Genomic DNA, 24,240 nt, shown 5'->3' with positions numbered 1-24,240 from the left:
TCCACAGCCCATCACCCAGAGACCAACTGGCTGTGCCCTCAGAACATAAACGGGAGCTGGCTGTGGCATTGTGGCCCTTGTGGCAGTGCCATGGCTGCGGCAGCCCCCTCTTCCTGAGCACCAGCCAGACCCGGCGCCAGTCCCCCAACAAACAGGTCAGGCCGGGTGGAGTGGCTCATGCCTGCAATACCAGCACTTTGGGAGGCCAAAGCGGGAGGATCACCTGAGGTCGGGAGTTTGAGATCAGCCTGACCAACATGGAGAAACCTCATCTCTACTAAAAGTAAAAAAGTTAGCTGCACGTGGTGGCGCATGCCTGTAATCCCAGCTATTTTGGAGGCTGAGGCAGGAGAATTGCTTGAACCCTGGGGACAGAGGTTGTGGTGAGCCAAGATCATGCAGTTGCACTCCAGCCTGGGCAACAAGAGCAAAACTCCGTCTCAAAAAAAAAAAAAACAGATCAGCATGGGTCGGAGCAGGGCTGGGATCCGATCCCTGGCAGTCTGGCTTCTGAGCCTAAAGCAGGTGTGTTTTTACATCGTTACCTCTTCTCATGGGTTTTAATTCAGAAAGTTCCAAGTCAGTGCAGGCAGTTGAGGCCAGATCCCACGGCTGCCAGTTTTGGAAAGGCCCTGTCATTGCCGTCCTGGGACGAGGCGGTCTTGTGGTCACGACACAGACAGTGTAGCCCACAAAGCTGGCGAACGCCAGCCTGGACAGGGCCAGTTGCTGCCCTCATTACAAAGGGCCTGCCCATCGTCTTCCCCGGCCGCTCCAAGTCTGCCACTGTGGCCGGATTCTCGCTCCTCTATGTTCCTCCAGCAGTTTTTGCACTTATAAAACAATCAGCTGTTTACTCATACGCTTTTCCTCCCTTTTCATTACAAAACAGTAGCAGAACACACACGCTGGTCAGCATTTTTGTTTTAGGTCTATGTATACACACACACTTATATGTGTATATGTATCCTTTTTTTTTTTTTTGAAACGGAGTCTCGCTCTGTCGCCCAGGCTGGAGTGCAGTGGTGTGATCACCGCTCACTGCAATCTCCACCTCCCAGGTTGTTGCAGTTCTCCTGCCTAAGCCTCCAGAGTAGCTGGCACTACAGGTGCGCGCCGCCACGCCTGGCTAATTTTTTGTATTTTAGTAGAGACAGGGTTTCACCGTGTTGTCCAGGCTGGTCTCGAACTCTCCCGCCTCGGCCTCCCAAAGTGCTGGGATTACAGACGTGAGCCACCATGCCCAGCTATATATATACATATTTTGAGACAGTTTTGCTCTGTTGCCAGGCTGGAGTGCAGTGGTGTGATCTTGGCTCCCTGCAACCTCCGCCTCCCAGGTTCAAGTGATTCTCCTACCTTGGCCTCCTGATTAGCTGGGACTACAGGTGCGTGCCACCATGCCCAGCTAGTTTTTGTATTTTCAGTAGAGATGGGGTTTCACCAGGTTGGCCAGGATGGTCTCAATCTCTCTCTCTCTTTTTTTTTTTTTTTTTTAAAGATGGAGTTTCACCATGATGGCCAGGCTGGTCTTGAACTCCTGACCTCAGGTGATCCACCCACCTCAGCCTCCCAAGGTCTCAATATCTTGACCTCGTGATCTGCCCACCTCGACCTCCCAAAGTGCTGGGACGACAGGTGCCCGGCCTACATCTATATATATTTTTAAACATAGACGTGATTGTGCTGTCTTGCCCAGCCTGGTCTTAAACTTCTGAGCCCAAGCAGTCCTCCCACCTCAGCCTCCTGAGTGGTGGAGACGACAGCCGCACAGCACCACACCTGGCTTATTTTAAAACCTTTTTTTTTTTTTTTGAGATGGCGTCTCGCTCTTGTTGCCCAGGCTGGAGTACAGTGACACAATCTCGGTTCACAACCTCCACCTTCAGGGTTCAAGCGATTCTCCTGCCTCAGCCTCCCTAGTAGCTGGGATTACAGGCATGCACCACCACACCCAGACAATTTTTGTATTTTTAAAGAGACGAGGTTTCTCCATGTTGATCATGTTGGTCTCGAACTCTTGACCTCAGGCGATCCACCCACCTCAGCCTCTCAAAGTGCTGGGATTACAGGCATGAGCCGCCGTGTTTGGCCTAAAAACATTTTTTTAGAGACAAGGTCTCACTGTGTTGCTCAGGCCTCTCTCCAACTCCTGTGCTGAAGTGATCCTTCTACCCTACCTTGGCGTCTCACAGTGCTGGGATGACAAACATGAGCCGCCATGCCTGGCCTGCACCTCCTTTCGGGTGCATGTTTCCATTTATTTTTTATTTTTTTGAGATAGACTCTTGCTCTGTTACCAGGCCGGAGTGTGGTGGCGCGATCTCGGCTCACTGCAACCTCTGTTTCCTGGGTTCCGGTGATTCTTCTGCCTCAGCCTCCCGAGTAGCTGGGACTACAGATGCGCTCTGCCACGCCCGGCTACTTTAGTACTTTTAGTAGAAACGGGATTTCACCATATGGGCTAGGCTGGTTTCATATTCCTGACCTAGTGATCTGCCCACTTCGGCCTCCAAAGTGCTGGGATTACCGGTATGAATTACTCCACCCAGACCTGTTTGCATTTATTGAGGGGAAAATACTTTGGAGTGGGATTTCTGGGTGATAGGGTAGGTCTGTGTTTGCCTTTATAAGGGCAGTTTCCCAGAGTGGTTATACCTTCTTTCACCCTACCAGTGGAGAGTTCTGATTGCTCTACACCCTTGCTACCTCTTAGAGTTGTCAGTCTCTTAATTTTAACGTATAGAGAGGTATTTTATTTTATTTTACCTTTTTTTTTTTTTGATACAGAGTCTTACTGTGTTGCCCAGGCTGGAGTGCAGTGGTGCAATCTTGGCTTACCGCAACCTCTGCCTCCTGGGTTCAAGTGATTCTCCTGACTCAGCCTCCCAGGTAGCTAGGATTATAGATGTGGGTCACTACGCCTGGCTAATTTTTGTATTTTTAGTAGAGATGGGCTTTCACCACATTGTCCAGGCTGTTGTTGAACTCCTGGCCTCAAGTGATCCACCTTCCTCAGCCTTCCAAAGTGTTGGGATTCCAGGCCTGAGCCGCGCACCCGGCCTGGATGTATAGAGAGGTTTTCAACTAGTCTTGCATTTCTCACACAGATCTCAGGGGCCTGAAATACTGGCTAAGATTTTGTGGAGGATTTTACATCTGTGTTTGTGAGGGGTATTTATTTATTTATTTATTTATTTTGGAGACGGAGTTTCTGCTCCTGTTACCCAGACTGGAGTGCAATGGCGCGATCTCGGCTCACCGCAACCTCCGCCTCCTGGGTTCAAGCAATTCTCCTGCCTCAGCCTCCTGAGTAGCTGGGACTACAGGCGTGCGCCACCATGCCCGGCTAATTTTTGTATTTTTAGTAGAGATGGGGTTTCACCACGTTGACCAGGATGGTCTCAATCTCTTGACCTCGTGATCCACCCGCCTCGGCCTCCCAAAGTGCTGGGATTACAGGCGTGAGCCACCGCACCCGGCCTGTGAGGGGTATTTATCTGTAATTTTCCTTCCTTGATGCTTCGTTGTAGGATTTTGGTATAGAGTTACGTTGGCCTTGTAAAATAGAAGTGGTCTTTCCCTTTCTGTTTTTTTTAAGAGTTTATGTACAGTTTTTATGGTTTATTTCCAGAATGTTTTACGGAAGTCACCAATATGGACCTGCAGTTTTCTTTTCTGTTTTTCTTTTTTTCTTTTTTTTTTTTTTTTTGAGTTGGGGTTTGGCTCTGTCTCCCAGGCTGAAGTGCAGTGGTGTGATCATGGCTCACCGCAGCCTCGACCTCCTGGGCTCAAGCGAGCCTCCTGCCTTAGCCTCCGAAGTAGCTGGGACTACAGGTGGCACATGCCTCCACACCTGGCTAAGTTTTAAAATTTTTGTAGAGACAGAATATCGCTGTGTTGCCCAGGCTGGTCTCGAACTCCTGACCTCAGGTAATCCACCCACCTGGGCTCCCAAAGTGCTGGGATTACAGATGTGAGCTAGCACACCCCGCCTGCTTTCATTTCTTTTTTTTTTTGGAGACGGAGTTTCGCTCTTGTTATCCAGGCTGGAGTGCAATGGCGCGATCTCGGCTCACCGCAACCTCCACCTCCTGGGTTCAGGCAATTCTCCTGCCTCAGCCTCTCGAGTAGCTGGGATTACAGGCACGCGCCACCATGCCCAGCTAATTTTTTGTATTTTTAGTAGAGACGGGGTTTCACCATGTTGACCAGGATGGTCTCGATCTCTTGACCTCGTGATCCACCCACCTCGGCCTCCAAAAGTGCTGGGATTACAGGCGTGAGCCACCACACCCGGCCTGCTTTCATTTCTGATGTTGATAGTTTGTGTTCTTTTTGTTCAGTCAGCTAGGGCTTTTTTTTTTTTCTTTGTTTCTTTTTCCTCTTACCCCCTGAAAAAGCTAGGGTTTTAAAAAGTTTTTTTGGAAACAGCCTTGCTCTGTCACCGCCGAGGCAGTGGTGGCAATCTTTTACTCCCAGCTTCAAGCAATTCTCCTGCCTCAGCCTCCCAAGTAGCACCTGGGATTACAGGTACTCCCCACCATGCCTGGCTAATTTCTTTCTTTCTTTCTTTTTTTTTTTTTTTTTTGGACAAAGTCTCTGTTGCCCAGGCTGGAGTGCAGTGGTGTGATCTCGGCTCACTGCAGCTTCCACCTCACAGGTTCAAGCTCTTCTCCTGCCTCAGCCTCCCGAGTAGCCGGGACTGCAGGCGCCTGCCACCGCACCTGGCCAATTTTTTTTGTATTTTTAGTAGAGGTGGGGTTTCACCATCTTGGCCAGGCTGGTCCTGAACTCTTGACCTTGTGATCCACCCGCCTGGGCCTCCCAAAGTGCTAGGATTATAGGTGTGAGCCACTACACCCAGCCACTTTTCTTCTTTTTAAGAGATGGGGCAGCTGGGCACGGTGGCTCACTCCTGTAATCCCCGCGCTTTGGGAGGCCGAGGCAGGCGGATCACCTGAAGTTGGGAGTTCAAGACCAGTCTGGCCAATATGGAGGAACCCCGACTCTACTAAAACTACAAAAAATTAGCCTGGCGTAGTAGTACACACCCATAATCACAGCTATTCAGGAGGCTGAGGCAGGAGAATCACTTCAACCTGAGAGGTGGAGGTTGCAATGAGCCGAGATGGCGCCACCACACACTAGAATGGGTGGCAGAGCGAGACTCTGTCTCAGGAAAAAAAAAAGATGGGGTTGGCTGGGCGCTGTGGCTCACACCTATAATCCCAGCACTTTGAGAGGCTGAGGCGGGCAGATCACCTGAGGTTATGAGTTGGAGACCAGTCTGGCCAACATGGTGAAACCCCATCTCTACTAAAAATACAAAAATTAGCTGGGCATGGTGGCATGTGCCTGTAATCCCAGTTGTTGGGGAGGCTGAGGCAGGAGAATCACTTGAACTTGGCCAGGCAGAGATTGCAGTCAGCCAAGATTCTGCCACCGCCCTCCAGCCTGGGCAACAAAGTAAGACTCCGTCTCAGAAGAAAAAACCACAGTGTTTTCTGCCTGTGCCTCTGCTGCTCAGCCCAGCTGTAATTAACAGGTAGGACCCAGACTTGTCAGCACCACGGCCCTATCCCCTTCTAGTACCCATGGCGCGACCTCTGTCCTGGAGACGAGGGCGCCTTGCAGGCATGAGGAGAGCTGGGGCCGGGTCCAGTTTGTGCTGCCAGAGGGAGGAGGAGGAAGGACACTTATGTCCTCCATGCCTGGTGGGGCCCAGCTCTCCCCACAGGCAGCTGGTCGCTTTTCAGTCTTCCTAAATAGACGCCTGCATCCCGCCGGCTGCCAAGGTTGCCCTGCTCTCTGAGTGGCCCTCAACAGGGCATGGGCCGTGTGAGCGGCCCCAAGAAGGGGACGGGAGTCCTCCCTCCTCCTCCTCTCTGCGCGGCCCCCACCTCTGCCCCACGTATCTGTCCAGCCAGCTTCTATTTCCTGTTCTGAAGAGGCACAGGCCCGGAAAAGTGACTACCAGACGCACCCCTGAACCCATGTTTGTCTTCAGTCCCACAGAACAATGAGAAGCTTCAGGAGAGCCCGTGCATCTTCGCGTTGACACCAAGACAGGTGGAGCTGATCCGGAACTCCAGGTGCGCGGTGCCTCCCCCAGCCCAGTGCCCCGTGTCCTGGGCTCACAGGAGAGCCGGCAGCCACGTCCACCACAGGCCTCGCTCGAGCTCAGTCCAGATCCCTGCTGCAAGGCAGTGGCCGCATTCTCTTCCTTCCGTAAAACCCTGTCCTGGGTCTCAGGTGCTGGGCTGTGTGCTCACTGCATGTGCCCTGCAGCCCGAGAGAGGCGGACTGACTGTCCACTTTCAACACGGTTGTGCCCTCTGCATGTGGGACTGTCCTGGGCACGGCAGGGTGCTGAGTCGCATTCCTGGTCTCCACCCACTCCATGCCAAGAACATGCCCCTGTTGTGACAACCACAGATGTCCCCAGACACTGCCCGGTGTGTGTCCCCTGGGGCAGCGTCACCCTCAGGTAAAGATGGTTGAGCTGTAGCAGGTGAGGGCTGGCGAGGCTGCCCTGCTCATCTCTCAGTCTCTCCAAGGCTGCCCTACCCCCAGCTGAGACATTCCTGCTAGGGCAGCCATGTGGCAGGTACTGGGATCTCAACACAGGGGAGGCCGTTTGCCCAGGTCACACCTGAGTCCGTGTCAGGGCTGGGGTGGATGCTCACATGTAATGCCCGGCCTCTCGGGCCCAGCTGCTTCTGACCCACTGCCCCTACCTGCTGTGGGCCCAGGTCCCCAGGGCCTCCCAGCATGGTCCTCACACCTGGTAAGGATTCGGGATCAGCCTAGCCAGGCCTGGCCACGGAGGCCTCTCTGCCTGGGAGACCCAAGGTGGTGACTTGCCTTCCTTGGCCTGCTCTTCCTTGTGTTGAACCAGGGTCAGCACAGCCTCTACCCCTATGGGTCCCTGCTCTGGAGCGCTCAGAGCCAGCCACGCATGGGCTTGGTTTCATTTTTTAAAATTTAATTTAATTTGATTTTACTTTTTGAGACGGAGTCTCACCCTGTCGCTATGCTGGAGTGCAGTGGTGCTATCTGGGCTCACTGCAGTCTCCGCCTCCTAGGTTCAAGCAGTTCTCCTTCAGCCTCCGGAGTAGCTGAGATTACAGGTATAAGCCACCACACCCAGCTAATTTTTGTACTTTTAGTAGAGACGGGGTTTCACCCTGTTGCCCAGGCTGATCTCCAACTCCTGACCTCAGGTGACCCACCCCCCTCAGCCTCCCCAAGTGCTGGGGTTACAGGTGTGAGCCACCACGCCAGTTCCTGCGTGGTCTTCTGTGTTTGGCATCTCACGGGGCGGGCCATCCTCACAGGGCATCTGTGCCAAGGCCTGGGTCTCAGCCTCGCTCTTTTCCAAGGCTGGGTGGCATCCAGGGCGTGTAGGTCCTTCACATCCAGTGGTGTGTGAAGGACACTCAGGCGGCTGCTACTTTGTGGCTGTCATGGTCAGTTCTGCCGTAAACATCCATGGAAGTGTCTTTGGGTAGAGAGAGTTTTCTCTTTTTCTGGGGGCGTTTCTTGTTAAGTTTATCCTTAGGTGTTTTTGGGTGGGTTTTTTTTTTTTTTTTTTTTTTTTTGAGAGAGGGTTTCTCTTTGTCACCCAGGCTGGAGTGCAGTGGTGCAGTAAGAGCTCACTGTAACCTCCACCTCCATGGGTTCAGATGATCCTCCAAGCAGGAGAGATCATCCTGCCTCGGCCTCCGAGCAGCTGGGACCACAGGTGTGCACCACCACACCCAGATAATTTTTTGCATTTTTTTGTAGAGACAGTTTTACAATGTTGCCCAGGCTGGTCTCAAACTCCTGGCTGAAGCGCTCTACCAGCCTTGGCCTCCCAAGCTGGGTGTTTTCTTGCGGTTATGAGCTTTCTGCTGGATTCCAGCGTGCGCATTTTAGCTGCGGTTCCTCGGAGCGAGAGGTAGCTGGCTGCGCTCTCTGGTTCAGGGCTTTATGGTAGATTCTTTTCCATTTTCCAGGGAGGCCAGCCCCTCTCCTGGCCCCACAGCCACTTTAGTCTCACCCAGCCGGCACAAAAGAGTCCTGGGCCTCAGTTTCCCAGCTTGGGGGAGGGAGCCTTTCGGAGAGGAAGTCTCCGCCTTGTGGGGTGGGCTGGGGTCGTGCCCTCCTCACTCACCTCTCCTTTCCTTTCCTCTGGTTTGCTCCACACCCACAGAGAACTGCAGCCCGGAGTCAAAGCCGTGCAGGTCGTCCTGAGGTATGCCCAGGTGTGCCCGCCACCCCAGGGCTGGGTCCGCAGCCACCCACCTCTCCAGTCCTGCCATGGCTCCCCAAGTTCTGGCCCAGGCCCTTCTCAGTCTCCCCTGCTAGCAGCAGAGCCCAGCTCCCTGCCATCTGCTATCTGTCCGTGTCTGGGGACACACTACTGTCCCCTGTCCCTGCCCAGGCCACACCTGGATGCACCGAGACCCCCCGCCCCCATGCAGTCCAGCTACTTGTCATGTTTTGTAGCGCCCCCATCACTGCCGCCTGTGTCCCCCGGGGCCCAGCCCCTCCTGTATCCCCCCGCCTGCTGCCCCATGTCCCTGTGGTCCCCTGCAGCGATCCAGCCTCTCCTTTTCCCCCCCCTGTCTGCCACCCCTTGGTCCCTGTTGTCCCCCACAGCAGCTTGGCCCCTCCGGTGCCCCCCTCCTGTGCCCCTCTCCTGTGCCCCCCTCCTGTGCCCCCCTCCTGCCGCCCCATGGTCCCTGTTGTCGTTGCAGAATCTGCTACTCAGACACCAGCTGCCCTCAGGAGGACCAGTACCCGCCCAACATCGCTGTGAAGGTCAACCACAGCTACTGCTCGGTCCCGGTGAGCACGGCCGCTTGCGTCTGCTGTGAGGGTGGGCGGGGTGGAGGGATGTGGGGGCCGTTGGAGTTCCTGGCCGTACTTACACTCCAGTCTGAGTGGCCTGTCTGCTTGCAGGGTTACTACCCATCCAATAAGCCCGGGGTGGAGCCCAAGAGGCCGTGCCGCCCCATCAACCTCACCCACCTCATGTACCTGTCCTCAGCCACCAACCGCATCACCGTCACCTGGGGGAACTATGGCAAGGTGAGTGAGTGCCCGGGCCGCCTCCCTGCCCCCCCGCCCTGTCCATCGCCGGCCCTGCCCTGCCGGCCCTGACCCAGCCCCTCTCTCCCCAGAGTTACTCGGTGGCCCTGTACCTGGTGCGGCAGCTGACCTCGTCGGAGCTGCTGCAGAGGCTGAAGACCATTGGGGTGAAGCACCCGGAGCTGTGCAAGGCGCTGGGTGAGTGGGGCTCGGGGCCACCTCGGAGGAGGGGCAGGCAGAGCTGCATCCTGGAAGCCTGCTCTCTGCTGGGCAAGCGGCGGGCCCTGTACCTGAAGGAGATCAGTCAGGGGCCGCCTGTCACTCTAGGGGTCCACGGCCCACGTTGCGGCTAGGGAGGTCTCTGGAGGATGCGGACGGCAGAGGTGGCGCTCTGCAGTGGGAGCTGCTGTGCAGAGGCCTGCAGGGCGCACCCTGTATCACTGGCCTCAGGCACCCCAGCACAAAGGGATCCACGCATTCCAGGACGGCACAGAGGCCAGGAGGGTTGAGAGGGGGCACAGCAGGAGCCGCACTCTAAGCAGGCCCACCTGGCTGCCACGGCGAGGCCGAGGGTGCTGTGGACCTGGTGGGGCACGGACAGCGAGGGCAGTGCAGTCAGTCGCTGTGGGAGGAAGACGGGCGGCAGAGGTCTGACCTCCGTGGTGAGGCCCCATTTTATCTCTTTTGTTCTTCAAAGAGAGTCAGGGTCTCTGGGAGGCGGAGGTTACAGGGAGCTGAGATCTTGCCATTGCACTCCAGCGTGGGCAACAGAGCAAGACTCCTTCTCAAAAAAAGTCCACTGTATCACGCAGCTAGAGTGCAGTGGTGCGATTGTGGCTCCCTGCAGCCTCTAAATGGGCTCCAGCGATCCTCCTGCCTTTCAGCCTCCTGGGTAGCTTGGGACCGCCCACATGTGTTCACTACCATACTAGTTATTTTTTTAATGTTTCGTAGAGCTGGGATCTTTCTATGTTGCCCAGGCTGGTCTTAAACTCCTGGGTTCAAGCAGTGCACCTGCCTTGACCTTCCAGAGTGGTGGGATTGCAGTCGTGGCTTCTTTTCGCACCTGGCCTCTTTGGTACTTGTTAACAATGAAAACAGTTTTTTTTAAGTGACACGCAAGGCAATTTAAAAAACAGCCTACCATGACTGGCAGCCGGATCAGTCCCCACCCGAGCAGCCGCCCAGCACAAAGCCAGTGCTCAGTTAGCCTTGCTTGGCAAGCTGTGTGGCCTTGGAAAGTCAGTGGCCCTGTCTGGTGGCTGCTGTCTTCAGGGGAACAGGTCTGAGACATCTTGAGGGCACCTTGGCCTCTCTCTGGACCCACATGCTTGGGGCCCAGGCCTCAGTGGGCTCTGCAGGCCTGTCCTGTGGAGAAATGAGGCGTAACCTGGAGTCCTTTGGAGCTGGGAGTGGGAGTCGGGCAGGTGGGCGAGGACCGGAGTTGCCTTCCAGGCTGAGGGGAGGGCGGTTCTTGGCCAGCCAGGTTTGCTCACATCCCCTTCAAGAATGGTCGCTCTGTTCAGTTGGCTCCTGGGCACCACCCCAGCCCCTTGGCAGAATGTGGGCCAGAGGGTCTCCCAGCTGCCCCTCCTAACTGCCCAGGACCCCTGTGACCAGGCCTGAGAGTCCCCCGTGAGCACTACCCTCCTGGGACAGCTGGGTCCAGGCCTCTGGCCCCTGCTCCTGACCTCCAAAGGGCACTTCCTAGCCTGAGTGTCTGGAGCCTGGAGCAGTGCTGGAATCGCCAGGGACCTGTGAGCCCCCTTATGTTGAAGCCTACTGTGCACTCCAGCCCCCCAAGTCAGGAAAGATGGCCATCAGCATGCCCTCTGCAGAGCAGGACAGGGAGGGGTGAGGGGAGCAAGCGCCTGGCGATGTCTGTCTGACCAGTGGGGATACTGAGGCACAGAGTGGCAGAGTTAGGATTCTGTGACCTGGGTTTCCCGTCCCCCACCTCCCTCTTCCCTCAAAAGGGCCCTTTCTTCAACCCCCCACCTTCCCTGCCGACAGGCATAATGACCAACTTGAGCGAGGAGGCTGGGGCCAGCCAGGCCTCTTCTAGGCCCACGGGGCAGGGGCTGCCGAATTTGTCAGTGACCACAGCTTGCAGTGCTGAGGGCCGTGGCTGGCCCTCCGGGGCCTGCAGGGTCAAGTTTCCTCTCTGAAGTGGTTCTCGGGCGCTGCCCACCTGCGGCCCAGGCTCGGCCTCCTTGTCACTGGATCTCTCTCTTGTTGCACCCAGGAAGTCCTTGCCTTTGTCTCACTTGAACCCTTCTTGCCGTACACGTCTTTCTGTACATGGAGGAGGGAGAGCTTGCTTTAAAATCAGATGGGCACCTGCATTCCCTCCTAGCTGCCCAGGGCCCCCTTACCAGGCCCGAGGGGCCGCCTGGGAAACCTGGTAGCCAGAGCTGGGACCCAGGGCTGGAAACTTGGCCAAGGCTGGGGTAGCCTTGGCTCAGGCAGGAGAGCTGCTGGGGCCCTACGAGGGAGCAGACCGTGGCGGCCAGCACGTGGCTGCCACTGCGTCCCCATGGGAGGAGGAGGCGCCCACTAGTCCACACACAGACTGCAGGTTGGGCCAGGGGGCTGGGTGGGGGTCAGGAAGGAGGAAGTGGCTCCTACGCGGCCAGAGATAAATGGTGTTTCAGGCCAACAGCGGGTGGTGGAGGCAGTTCCAGGCAGAGAAACGTCAGGGTAGCTGGGGGCAGTGGGGGGACAGGCTGGCACCGTCACTCTGGACCCCAAGTCGGGTGGGCAGGTGGCTTCCTGGAGGAAGCAACTCAGGTCCACCAGGCAGCTGAGGGCCAGGTCGTGGATAGAGAGGCCCTGTGGGCTGCGGGCCAGTGTGGTCTCTGCCCCGAAGGGCCCAGGGCTGGGGGGTTCTGTCCTGAGCTACCCAGGGATGGAATTTGGCCATCCCAGAAGCATCAGGAGGGCAGCCAGGTGCCTGCGTGAGTTCCTCCTGTCAGTGGCCTGCAGCCTGTCGAGTGGCGGGCATGTCTTTTCCTTTGTAGAAGCAGCTATGCTCCTCCTGGGCGTGCAGGCTGCCTGGGGGCGGTGCCCGGGGCTGGGTGGCAGCCGCTTCCTGGCTCGTGGTCAGGAGTTCCAGGGTCCATCTCATGGCACGGTCACTGCCTTATTCTCGGCTGTGGCCTTGGGGATGGTGCTTTGGTGACAGAATTAAGTCACAGCGATGACCCTGTCGGTGGCTTTGTTGCATGAAACTTTCCAGAAAAGTCCCGTGGGTCATAGAACGCTGATGCGGGCCGGGGAGAGGCCTCATCTGCGTGTTGGGGCTTCGGCTGGGTCTATGATGCGCCCAGGCTGCGGCCAGATCTAATGGTGGTCACCACCCAGCCTTCCATAATCCCTCGTAGCTCTGAGCCAGCAGCAAAGCTTGGGTCTTGTCCTCAGGGCACCTGTTCTGGGAGGTGGAGGTCAGTGCTGGCGAGAACTCGAATCCCAGGCCCGCACCCTGCTACTCCCTCCCCGCTGACGGTGTCCTCTGTTCCCTCCCCACAGTCAAGGAGAAGCTGCGCCTCGATCCCGACAGCGAGATTGCCACCACTGGGGTGCGGGTATCCCTCATCTGCCCGGTGAGTTGGGGCACACACCCCTACTTGGGGCCTCTCTTATGGCCAGGCCTCTTCCCCGGTGGTCCTGGTCCCAGGGCGGCTCAGCTGGGCCAAGAGCCTGAGCGGCAAGGCTGGTCTTGGTCCCCTCCGTGTCCCGGAGACACGAGCGATTGGAAGGAGCCACAGGATGGAGCTGGGGGTGAGGGGCACCGGTCGGGCACGGCAGTCAGGGGTGCCCTGCTCACCCAGCCCCTCACCCGCAGCTGGTGAAGATGCGGCTCTCTGTGCCCTGCCGGGCAGAGACCTGCGCACACCTGCAGTGCTTCGACGCCGTCTTCTACCTGCAGATGAATGAGAAGAAGCCCACCTGGATGTGCCCAGTGTGCGACAAGCCAGCCCCCTACGACCAACTCATCATCGATGGGTGAGCCTGGGGCCCGGGGGGAGGGAGGCTAGAGCCAGACGCCGCTGAGGTCTCAGTGGCGCCCCGCTTCCTGCAGACCCTTTGCTGCCCCAGCAAGACACAGTAGTAAGGGCGCGTGGTCCCAGAGCTCCGGAAGCCCTGGGGCTGCGGAAAGAACCCATTTCTTCCCTGTGGAACTTGTCAGAGCTGTGCAGGCGCCAGGCATGTAGCTTAGGCTGCAGAAGGTGGACTCGGGTCCACCCCTGCTCCCACGTGACCTTGGGCGAGTGCAACCTTGAGTTCCAGGAGGATGTATGGTTTTTGCCACAGAAAGCTGAGCCAGGCACGGCTTTCACACGGCGTTCCACCCCAGGAAGTGCAGACTTGGCAGACTTGGTTGGGGGTGACGTCCTCAGAGAAAGGCAGAGAAGGCGGCGGCTCCCCGAGCGCTCTGGCCACACCACACCCTCCCCTTCCTGGGTGGCACAGCTGGCCAGGCGGTCCCCAGGCCACGGGACAGGAGGACAGGGCCTTTCTCCCTGGAGGGAGGCTCTCTCTGCCCAGGGCTTAAGTTTCCAGAAACTGAGCCCCGTTGTCCGTGGTGCCCAATTTGGCTCCTGGCTGGCGCCAGCCACGCCTCCCTCTCGTCCCCAGAGCCGCTGACAGGGTGTGAGGCCACATCAGCACGAGCTGGTGCCCTCACAGGCGGGAGCAGGCCCCGCCCAGGGGAGTGGGCCCAGCCCCCAGCCCTCAGGGGCATGGCCTCAGCCAACCATGCAGGTGAAGGCAGGACTGGCCCACCTCTGGGGTTGTAGATGTGGTCCCCAAGTAAAGGTTCCGGGAGGCAGACCTTCGAGCCTCCCCATCTTACAGACGGGGAGACAGGCTCAGAGGAGGCAGCCAGCAGCTGGAGCCATCCCGGCCCACAGGTGGCCCGGCTGGGACTGGAACCCAGCCTGAGTCTGCTCCCCTCCTCGGAGGGCTGCGTTGCCACCCCACTGCAGGCCAGTTTCGGGTGGAGAGAGAGGCCCTGGGGCCCGGGCACATGGGCTGCCTGAATGGCCTCTCTGTTCCCAGCCTGACAGCTGTGCGGCTGGTGCCCGCCTTCCCCCACAGGCCCTGAGCTGGGCTTGGGCTCTCAGCTCCAGGGCTGGCAGGGCTGGGGCAGGCAGCTGTGTCCAACGTAGGCCTTGGTCTCAGCAGCCCATAGGTACTCGGTGTAGCCAGGGAGGCTTCCTGAAGGAGGGCTCCTTGGTTTATACATTATTTCATGAGCCCTGTCACCTGTCTGTCCCTGGCCCTGAGCTGGGTGACCCCAGGGTCCCCAAAAGAGTCATTTCCCAGACCCTGCCTTCGGGGAGCCTTGCTCTGGGCGGAGCGGATGGAGGAGCAGAGCCAGACATAACATTCCTGTTGCTGTGCCTGTCGGGGAGGGGGAAGGGAAGCTGTGGGATGGGGCTTTGGAGGCTGAGTAGGAGTTTTACAGGCAAGGAAGTAAGCAGGCAGAGCTGTGCCCATGCCTGGGATGGCCCTGGCACAGTGAGCTCTGAGCATCGCCTCAGGGTGAAGGTGAGGGTGAGGGTAGGAGGGGTGGGTGGGGCTGACCTGGGCGAGAGGAGTCCTATAGGCCTCAGAGGGTGGCCCAGAGCGGGAAGAGGCCTCTTCTCCTGCGTGATGAGAGTGACACTGCTGCAGGCACCTGGGAGCAGCTGCAGCCGTGATAGTAACAGGCCAGCTTGCTCTGTGGTATATGGCCCCACCTATATCTGTGGGCATGGGGGTCTCACTTCAGACGCCCTGCTTTGGCCACTGCACCCTTCCCATTCTGTAGGTGGGGATACCAAGTCCCTTTGGCTAGAATGCCCCAGAACCAGGGCCTGCCTCCGATTGGCCTTGGGTCCTCAGGACTCATCCCTTTCCTGGGCCTCTGTTTGCACGTTTGTAAAATGGGGCTGGTAGGACTCTTGAGTAAGAAGGCCGGACGCTGGGTGGGGTGGGTGCTCTGGAGAGGCTGTGGCTGGGCTGGGCATGGCGGGGGCCTCCACTCTGCTCCCAGTGCTACCCTCACAGCCTCTGCAGGGTCTTGAGCAGCCCACACCTTCCCACCGAGGCTGTTTCCTGGTCTGCTGGCACACAGTGCAATGTGAAGGCATGGGTGTGCGCACACCCACAGGCTCACACATGCTCGCACATGTGTGCACACACCACATGCTTACACGTCTGCAGTCTGCGCCTTCACATGCACACGTGCCTACATTAACACAGCGCATGCCCGTGTATGCACACGCTCATGTGCTCACATCCATACACTCCATACACGTGTGCACACAGCCACACATGCACACATTCACATGTGTGCACGCACATACGCTCACGCACTCCTGGCCATAGAGTCCACATATGCGTATGTGTGCCCGCGGACCTGCCCAGGGCTCAGCAGCTGCAGGGGCCGTGGCAGGGAGGGAAGGCAGCGCTCCTGGGCCTCCCTGGTCGGGGTGGTGAAGCCGCTCTGGCACAGAGAAGTCGGCAACGGCTGGCTGCATTCGGAGGGGATGGCGGGCTGAGGAGTGGGTGGGCGGGGCGTCCCCAGCCCAGGGCTCAGCTTCTCTGCCTCGCTCCAGCCTCCTCTCGAAGATCCTGAGCGAGTGTGAGGACGCCGACGAGATCGAATACCTGGTGGACGGCTCATGGTGCCCGATCCGCGCCGAGAAGGAGCGCAGCTGCAGCCCGCAGGGCGCCATCCTCGTGCTGGGTGAGTGCCGCGCTGCCGCTGACCTCGCGGTCCCCAGCCAGGCCGCCTCAGTTTCCCTCTTTGTCAGTGGCTGCGTCCTAAGTACCTGCGCCCTGTGCCTGTCGCCTGCAGGCCCCTCAGATGCCAATGGGCTCCTGCCCACCCCCAGCATCAACGGGAGTGGTGCCCTGGGCAGCACGGGTGGCGGTGGCCCGGCGGGCACTGTGGAGAATGGGAAGCCGGGCGCAGACGTGGTGGACCTCACGCTGGACAGCTCGTCGTCCTCGGAGGATGAGGAGGAGGACGAGGACGAGGAGGAGGACGAGGATGAGGAGGGCCCTCGGCCCAAGCGCCGCTGCCCCTTCCAGAAGGGCCTGGTGCCGGCCTGCTGACCCCGGCCGGACACTCGACTTTCCTGGTGCTCACCACACAGGGGCGCGGGCCGGCCTCGGGCGCAGAGGGAGGAGTGACCTTTTTTTTCTTTCTATTGTCGTTCGTTTTGTTTTTCCACCCCTTTGCCTGACTCCTGGCACCTGTACCTCTGGACTCTCCTGTCGGGGGATTAAAAAAAGTGAAATAACAAAAAAAAAAAAAGATACAAAAAAAAGAAAAATGAAACAAAAAAGTCAAACTCTTAAAAACAAGGCCGGCCACCCACACAGCCACCTCCCCGGCTGGAGTCAGAGCCGGGCAGGGGTGGTGGGCGGGAGGGACCAGGACGCCGCCCCGCACCCTCCCCTCAGGATGCCCTGCTGCCCGCAGCCCTCTTCCCACGACCATTCCAGCCAGGGCACAGGGACCCGGGCGGTGGGCGGTGGGGCACAGCTCCTCTCTGGCGACCACTTTGACGTTTGTCTTTTCCTTTTCTTTTTCTCTGCAAACGCGGCCTCGCCCAGAGACCCTAACGCTCCTAGCAGCGAGCGTTTTAGCCAAGAAGCCATGGAGTGGGTTGGGGCAGGGAGGGGCAGGGGTGGGGGGGCGGGCAGGTTGAGGGCACGGTGGGGGTCTGGGGAGGGTTTAGCCACAGATGTGTTGTATTTTTTGAAAGTGCAATAATTTGGTATTTGAAGACCCGGCGTGTGGCCAGGAACCCCCGGGGAAGGCGGGGACAGGTGTGGCACCGTGTGGCGTGGGGGGGTCTCAGTTTTCTAGCCAGCTACCTCGGTAACTCCAATTCAGGTTAACTTCCCTACGGAACAGCACAGATGTCCACAGATGTCCACAGCTGCCACCGCCGCCGCCACCACCACACTGGTCCTTGGGGGACGGGGGGCGGTGGCTTCTCAAGGGGCAACGGGGACTCCGGCCGCCCTGGCTCTCGGTTTGGGTTGATTCCTCTCCCTTCTTTTTGCTCTTGGGTTTTCCGACGGGTACGAGGCTGGCCTGGCACCCTGTCCCCCGGGAACCTCGCTCTTCCAGCAGGACCAGACAGGGCCTCCCTCCTGCCCCCAGGGGTTCCCAGCCCCTCACAGGCCCCACCCATGCCCTTGGCCTCAGGGTCCAACCAGGGGGGGCTTCGGGGGCTCTGCCTCCAGGGGCCTGCAGCTGGGCATCCCCCTCGCCCCCCAGGAGACCGGGGCGCAGGCAGGGCGCCAGCCTCACCTGGTTCTCCAGCACCGCTCCTTGCGGTCTGTTTTGCTTTTGTCTTCTCCAGCCCAGAATTTTCCTTTGTATAAACAGAACTCCTAGTCAGGAAGCAATATCATTTCAGGTCTAAAGAAAGGGACGTGCATCTGGCCCAGGGCAGCTCAGTCTTGCTGCAGAGCCCGCAGCCCGCTGCGCAGCCCGGCCCCTCCCGCCTGCTCGGGCAGCTGAAGGCCGCTGTTTTCTAATATTTGTATTCTAATTTAATTGTTTTTAAAAAATGGAAATAAAAAAGGTCGAGGCGAAGCCACCCAGGCGTCCGCTTTTCTGTGCCCTGTGTCTCTTGTGTGCCTTGTAGTGGGGGGCAGGTGGGGAAAGGACAGAAACTCAGCCCCACCCACATCTCTCCTGGTCATTGCCTGAGCTCCAGAAGTCAAAAGGTGCTGCACCTGGTCAAATGAGGCAGATTTTTATTTTTTATAGAGATGGGGTGCGGGGTCGGTTCTCAAACTCGGGTCCTCAAGTGATCCTCCTGCCTCAGCCTCCCAAAGTGCAGGGATGACAGATAGGAGCCACCACGCCCGGCCTGAATGAGATCAGTTTCATCCAGCGGGGGAGACTGGGAAACTGAGTGGGGGCTCGGGCCGGACACAGAATTCGGGTCCCAAGATCATCCATGTCTCTCTGGGGTCGCCAAGAAAATAAATGTTTTGCTTTTGTAAGAAAAAAAAAAGGGCTCGGCCTGGTGGCTCACACCTGTAATCCCGGCACTTTGGGATGCAGAGGTGGGCTGAGGTTTAGAGATCAAGACCATTCTGGCCAACATGGTGAAACCTCACCTCTACTAAAAATACAAAAAAGTAGCCGGGCGTGGTGGTGGGCGTGTGTAGTCCCAGCTACTAGGGAGGCTAAGGCAGGAGAATTGCTCGAACCAGGGACGTGAAAGTTGCAGTGAGCTGATAGCAAGCCACTGCACTCCAGCCTGGGCAACAGAATGAGACTCTGTCTCAAAAAAAAAAAAAAAACAGTGAGCACATGAAGAGCTGTTGGGGATGTGAGAGTCAAATCCACGGTGAGATACCTGTCACCCCCACCAGGAGGGCTACCATCAAAGACGGCAGCGAGGGTCACGGAGGGTAACATGGTGCAGCCCCGTGGAAAGAGTTGGGCCGTTGCTCAAAAGGCTAAATGTGGAGTTAGCGTGGGACCTGCAGTGCCACCCCTAGGCATGTCCCCAAGGCACATGAAGACATCTGTCCAGATAGGAACATGTTCACAGGGCCAGGCTCGGTGACTCACGCCTGTAATCCGAGCACTTTGGGAGTCCAAGGCAGGCGGATCAGGAGATCAAGACCATCCTGGCCGTGGTGAAACCTGTCTCTACTAAAAACACAAAAAATGAGCCAGGTGTGATGGCGCACACCTGTGGTCCCCAGCTACTCGGGAGGCTGAGGCAGGGGAATCGCTTGAACCCAGGAGACAGAGGTTGCAGTGAGAAGATTGTGCCACTGCACTCCAGCCTGAGCAACAGAGCGAGACTCTGTCTTAAAAACAAAATGAAGTGTTTACAGATGTGCACAGCAGCCAAACGTGGAAATGACCCATGTCCATCAACCTGGCGGTATATCAGCGCAGTGTGGCCATCCACACTGCAGTATGACAGCCATGGAAAGAAGCGAGGCCCTGACACAGGCCCCAGCGTGGACGAACCCTGAGGACGCCACACACCAAAGGCCACTCGGCGTGTGCATCCCATTTCTATGAAATGTCCCGGACAAGCCAATCACAGAGACAGGAAGGGGATTCAGGGGTGCTGGAGGGTGGAGAAGGGGATGGGACATGATCACGAATGGATATGGGGCATCCTTTGGGCTGATAGAATGTTCCAGAATTAGTGGTGGTGATGGATGAATAATTTTTTGAAAGGATTTTTTTTTTTTTTTTTTTTTTTGAGATCAATTCTCGCTCTGTTGTCCAGGCTGGAGTGCAATGGCGCGATCTCGGCTCACTGCAACTTCCGCCTCCCGGGTTCAAGCAATTCTGCCTCAGCCTACTGAATAGCTGGGATTACAGGCACGTGGTACCACGCACAGCTAATTTTTGCATTTTTAGTAGAGACGGGGTTTCACCGTTGGCTAGGATGGTCTGGATCTCCTGACCTCATGATCCACCTGCCTCAGCCTCCCAGAGTGCTGGGATTACAGGCGTGAGCCACCGTGCCCAGCCTTAAAGGGAAATTTTATGGTATGTGAATTACTTTTTTTTTTTTTTTAATTTTTGAGACAGGGTCTCACTCTGTCATCCAGGCTGGAGTGCAGTGGTGCAGTCATAGCTCACTGCAGCCTCAACCTCCTGGGCTCAAGCAATCCTCCCGCCTCAGCTTCACCCAGCTAACTTTTGTATTTTTTGCAGAGATGTAGTTTCACATCGTTTTTCAGGCTGGTCTCGAACTGGGCTCAAGTAGTCTTCCCTCCTCAGCCTCCCAAAGTGCTGGGATTATAGGCAAGAGCCACTGCACCAAGCCCTCTCTAAAGCGGAGAGGTTAAGCAGCACCTACCCCCGATCGGTGGTCCTGACGGTGCTCCTTCAGCTTCTCGATGCTGCGGGACCTCTGAGCAGAGGCCTGTGTGCCCTGAGGGCCTAGGAGGTAGGGGGCTCAGGACACGGTCTGGCTGTAGAACCGATCACCCTCCCACCCTGCCCCAGCTCGTGTTGGGGACCTGGGCTCGAATCCTGGCTGCAGCAGGTTCATGGGTGGTGTCACACAGGTACAGGGCTTTGACGTGGGGTCCACACAAAGACCCAGTGGCCCGCAGACTCTGTGGTGTGGCCTTTGTGGTGCTTCCTGGCAAGGGCTGGGCCAGGCTTTGTTGACTTTCTGTGGCTACTAGGAAGGGCCCAATCCACAGAAGAGGAGCTGGGGCTCTGAGTGGACCCATTGCCCGGTTCAGTGCAGCCACATCCGCCTCATTCATCCCTTGGGGCCGGCCCTATCCCTACCCTTGCTGGCCTGGACAGATTCCTTGGACATGGGCTGAGTCTGCTTGGAGGACAGGCGAGAGGAGGAGGCTCTCCCTTAGGGACCCCACCCAGAGGTAGTGGCTGCAGCTAGCTGAGACTTGCAGCTCTAGATTCTGGCTTGTGGCCCAGGGGCCTGGCATGGGGCAGCATGCTGGGGTCCTCTGAGGCCCTAGCAGAGTCCGATGGCCCCCAGGTGAGGCTACCCCGCCTGGGGCCTTGGGAAAGCCTGGAACCAGGGGTGCCCAAGACCCGCCCCTGGATTCTGCTAATAACCTGCCTGGCCGGTTCTCCCTGCTGCCCCTCTGACCTTATCCCATGCCAGCTGCCTGCCCACGTGAGGGGCTGTGGGTCACCTTCCCCGCAGGGGCCTCCGGGCCTGGGACCTCCTTGGATACTCAGCCCCCACCCCTCACGCTGGGTCACTGTCCACGCCCTGCCTCCCGCCATGGGACAGACGGACCCCTGAAAGATGGGCCTGGCTTCCAAGGCCGGGCAGGAAGGGTCAGGGACCTGGGGGTTCTCTCCTTGAGACCCAAGGTCAAGTCACCCTGGGCCCAAAGGTGTGGTGTGGACCAGGGGCTCAACTCATACAGTCTCTTCAGGGCCAAAAGAGGAAAAAGGGGACCCCCCCAAGCCCTCCACCCCCACTCCCCACCCTCCCCCCAACAAAACACAGAACATCAAATGAGGCAACCGAGGCAGCAGCGGTCGTAACAGGCTGCGTTTAGTGGTTTTTTTTATGTACAAGAAAAATGAATTTTTTTCTGCTTTTTCATCTTTTGTGTTTTTGTTTGTTTTTTTTTTTTAATTACTTTTAAAGCTTCTCCCTCCCCACTCCCAAAAAGTGCATTTTTATCAGGTTTTTTTTTTTTTAAATCTCCCACACTTTATAAAGACTCTCGAATACAGTCTCTGGAATGTCTCTGTGCTCTGTACCCTGAAGGCGCCATCCCGCCCCCCATTCACCAGTCCTGGCCCCCACAAAGTCCAAGGCACCTGGATTCTGGGCCTGGGGTGGGGCAGGGGGTGGGACCTGGGCATCGGACCCTTCCACAGCCTCCAGGCAGCCCCGGCAAGGGATTGGGGGTCTCCCCGGCCCCCTCCACCTCCTGGCCCCAGTCCCCCCCGCCCCTCGCCCTTGTAAATCTATTTAATGCAAGCTAGCCTGAACTCTGAGGTTGTAGTTCCTGGGGGCCCCCCAGCTTCCAGGCCCCTGACCCGTCCTGTGCCAGCCACCCCCCACCCACCTCCGGGAAGGCTGCTTCAACTTAAATAACTTTTTAAAATAAAACTGCAAATATAAATATCTTTCTTTCTCAAAAAATAGGATTTTTGCTTTTTTTTATTGGTTTTTTTTTTTTTTTCTGTTTTTCATTTCATTCCCTCTGTCTCGCCAGCTGCCTGGACTGTCCCCATTTGGGGGGGGGGGCGCCCTGCGACCCCTGCCTCAGTGCCACCGAGTGTGAGGTGACTGCTTCTGCCACAGCCCTGGGGTCTGAATCGTGCCAAGACCCCCTCTGCCACCTTCCCCGCAGTCCCCCACTTCCAGGGAAAGACCCCAAAAGAGGCTGGGGAACCCCCCTCGGAAGGAAGCAAAAAGATAGCTATGGTTAAAAGGTGACAGGGCTCCCATGACCACAATGGTTGGGGGGGGGGTCTCCTGAGCGGACCACCCAAGGCGGGGGCAGACTTTGGTATTGCCCGCTCGAGCCTGGCTCGCCACAGGCCCACACCCGTGCCAGGCTGGACCTGGTCCGGCATTTTACATTCACTGGTTTATAATTTTTTTTTTTTTTTCATTTTTAAAAATTTTTTGCTTTTTTTTTTCTTAATCTCAAAAGGCGGGGTGGCGTCGGTGGGGCCGAGGCAGGAAACAGCAACAGCTGGGAGCAAGGATGCTTCTCTCTCTCCCCGGGCCCGGCAGGCTGGCGGGGACGCTGCAGACGGGGGCTCCGGCCCGGCCACCTCCGCGGCCCCCCGGGCACCCCCGCCTGAAGCCCCCCGAAGCCTGGACCTCACTCCCGCTCTCTTGCACACACGCACACACCCATCCACGAGAATGGAAGCCACAATTTCGCAGTTTTTTTTTCTTTTTTTTTTTGTACCAGGCAGTTAAAAAAAAAAAAACACCCCAAAAAAAGAAAACACAAAATAAACCCCAAACAACCAAACAAAAAAGCTTTCAGCTGTGTCCTTTCTCATGGAGTCACACGACCCTCCTCAAATATCACTTTCTGTTTGTTTCCTGAAACGCGAGAATTCAGCAGGTATCTTTGGCAACACTTTATCACGACCTTAATTTAAAGAATAAAAATAAAATCGATCCACGTCTATATACAGTATGTGATTGCGCGGAGTCTGGGGAGGGTGGGGCTGGGCTGGGCTGGGGGGTCCCGGCTCTGGGCCCATGCAGAGGCTGTGGCCCCCAGGACGGGCGGGCAGTTAAGGCAAAGTGGGCGGGCAGGACAGGCGAAGCTGAGTGCGGAGCTGGGAACGAGGAGTTAGTGCAATCCCCAAGGAGGTCTGTGTGAGTGTCTCGGTGGGCAGCAGCCCTGGTTCCTACGAAGTCCCAGAGGGCTCCACCCCCCAAGTCCGGTCGCCCCCGCTGGCCAGGACGACAGCTGTGATTTTGGAGTTGGTTTTATTGCGAGGGGGCGCGTGGAGAGGGGGAAGTGGAAAGAGGGCTCACCCCTCAGGGGGCCGCCCTAGGAGCTGGAGCAGGGGGTGTCCCTGGCCTGGGTGTCCAAGCCACCACAGATGGTTTTCTCTTCAGAACAGCTCGCCCTGTACCACTGGGTGTGAATGCGGCCGGGATGCCGTCACCCAGCCCCAGGGGAGGGGGGATCCTGAGACATTGGAGGGGGCTGACAGGCTTAAGGGGGGGTGGGAGGGGAACCAGAACCATCCTGTAGAAACGATATGGAAATTGCCTTCTTAAAAAGCTTCCCTTTAAAAATGAAAGAAAAAGAGACGAGAAGACGTGTGTGTCACAGAGAAGGGGGTATGGGGGCAGGGAGACACCCCCCTTAGTTGGGCATTGACAAGGAAGTCAGTGCAGCAGAGCGTCTATTTTTGGGGTCCCATGCTAGGCATTGCATATGCAAAAGGGGTGAGGGCATCCTGGCATCTGGCGACATTGTCTCCCCAACCCCGGCCCCTGTCCGTGGCCTGTGGCTCGGTCAACGCCGGGCCTTGTGGGAGCCAGAGGTTGGGGGGAGGCAGGTCCCAGCCCCCTGGATTACAGTCAGTGCCTTTGAGTAAAAAGAGGGGTGCCTGGGGCAGGGAGGGGGGCGGTGGTTCTAAGGCCCTGGAGGTGGGGGGCCCCTGTCACCCACCTCAACAGAGCAGGCGTGTCCAAGGTCCAGCTCCTTGGTGGCCATGCGGGAGGACTGGGGGACTGGGGGTGCGGGGCAGCAATCGGGGTACTCCGGCTGGAAGGCTCATCCCTGAGCTAGGGAGGAGGAAGGAGAGACCCCGAGGACAGAGATGGCCCTTTGTATGTCTAGTGGGCGCTAAGACCTGTACACAGCAGAACCAAAAAAGGGGACAGAAAGGGGGGCGGGGGACACAGCATAGACACCCCACAGTCCTGCCTTCAAGGCTGGCGTCCAGGGGTGCAGCACAAACACCTCGGGGCGCCTCCCAGGGCCCCTGCAATGGCTTCCTCCTGAACCCCCCTTCTCGATTTTTGGGGAACAGAAGTGGATTCTACGTTTGTGGTGGGTTTTTTTTTTTATTATTTTATACAAAAATAAATCGACTTTTAGGAATTTCTGCTCTCGCTCTCTCTCTCTCTCTCGCTCTCTCTCGCTCTTTTTTTTTTTTTTTGTCTTTTCAAC

General features: G+C 57.4%; 1 protein-coding gene across 1 annotated transcript in view; it reads left to right on the top strand.

Annotated features, from left to right (window-relative positions):
* PIAS4 (protein inhibitor of activated STAT 4) overlaps nt 1–17,688 on the top strand; it is a 30,397-nt gene extending 12,709 nt beyond the window's left edge. The window contains exons 3-11 of the mRNA XM_021676843.2: nt 6,011–6,095; nt 8,201–8,242; nt 8,748–8,838; nt 8,953–9,081; nt 9,174–9,279; nt 12,610–12,683; nt 12,926–13,086; nt 15,687–15,817; nt 15,929–17,688. Of these exons, the coding sequence (XP_021532518.1) occupies nt 6,011–6,095; nt 8,201–8,242; nt 8,748–8,838; nt 8,953–9,081; nt 9,174–9,279; nt 12,610–12,683; nt 12,926–13,086; nt 15,687–15,817; nt 15,929–16,188 (1,079 nt within the window). The 3' untranslated portion in view covers nt 16,189–17,688. The remainder of the gene's footprint in view (nt 1–6,010; nt 6,096–8,200; nt 8,243–8,747; nt 8,839–8,952; nt 9,082–9,173; nt 9,280–12,609; nt 12,684–12,925; nt 13,087–15,686; nt 15,818–15,928) is intronic.
* Nucleotides 17,689–24,240: the final 6,552 nt, after the last annotated feature.

This window comes from Aotus nancymaae, unplaced genomic scaffold (assembly GCF_030222135.1).
Source record: "Aotus nancymaae isolate 86718 unplaced genomic scaffold, 86718_ANA_hifiasm-v0.15.2.pri h1tg000028l, whole genome shotgun sequence".
In the NCBI taxonomy this organism is placed as follows: Eukaryota; Metazoa; Chordata; class Mammalia; order Primates; family Aotidae; genus Aotus; species Aotus nancymaae.
Note: the sequence above shows the minus strand (reverse complement) of the source record. Positions and strands in the feature narration are given on the sequence as shown.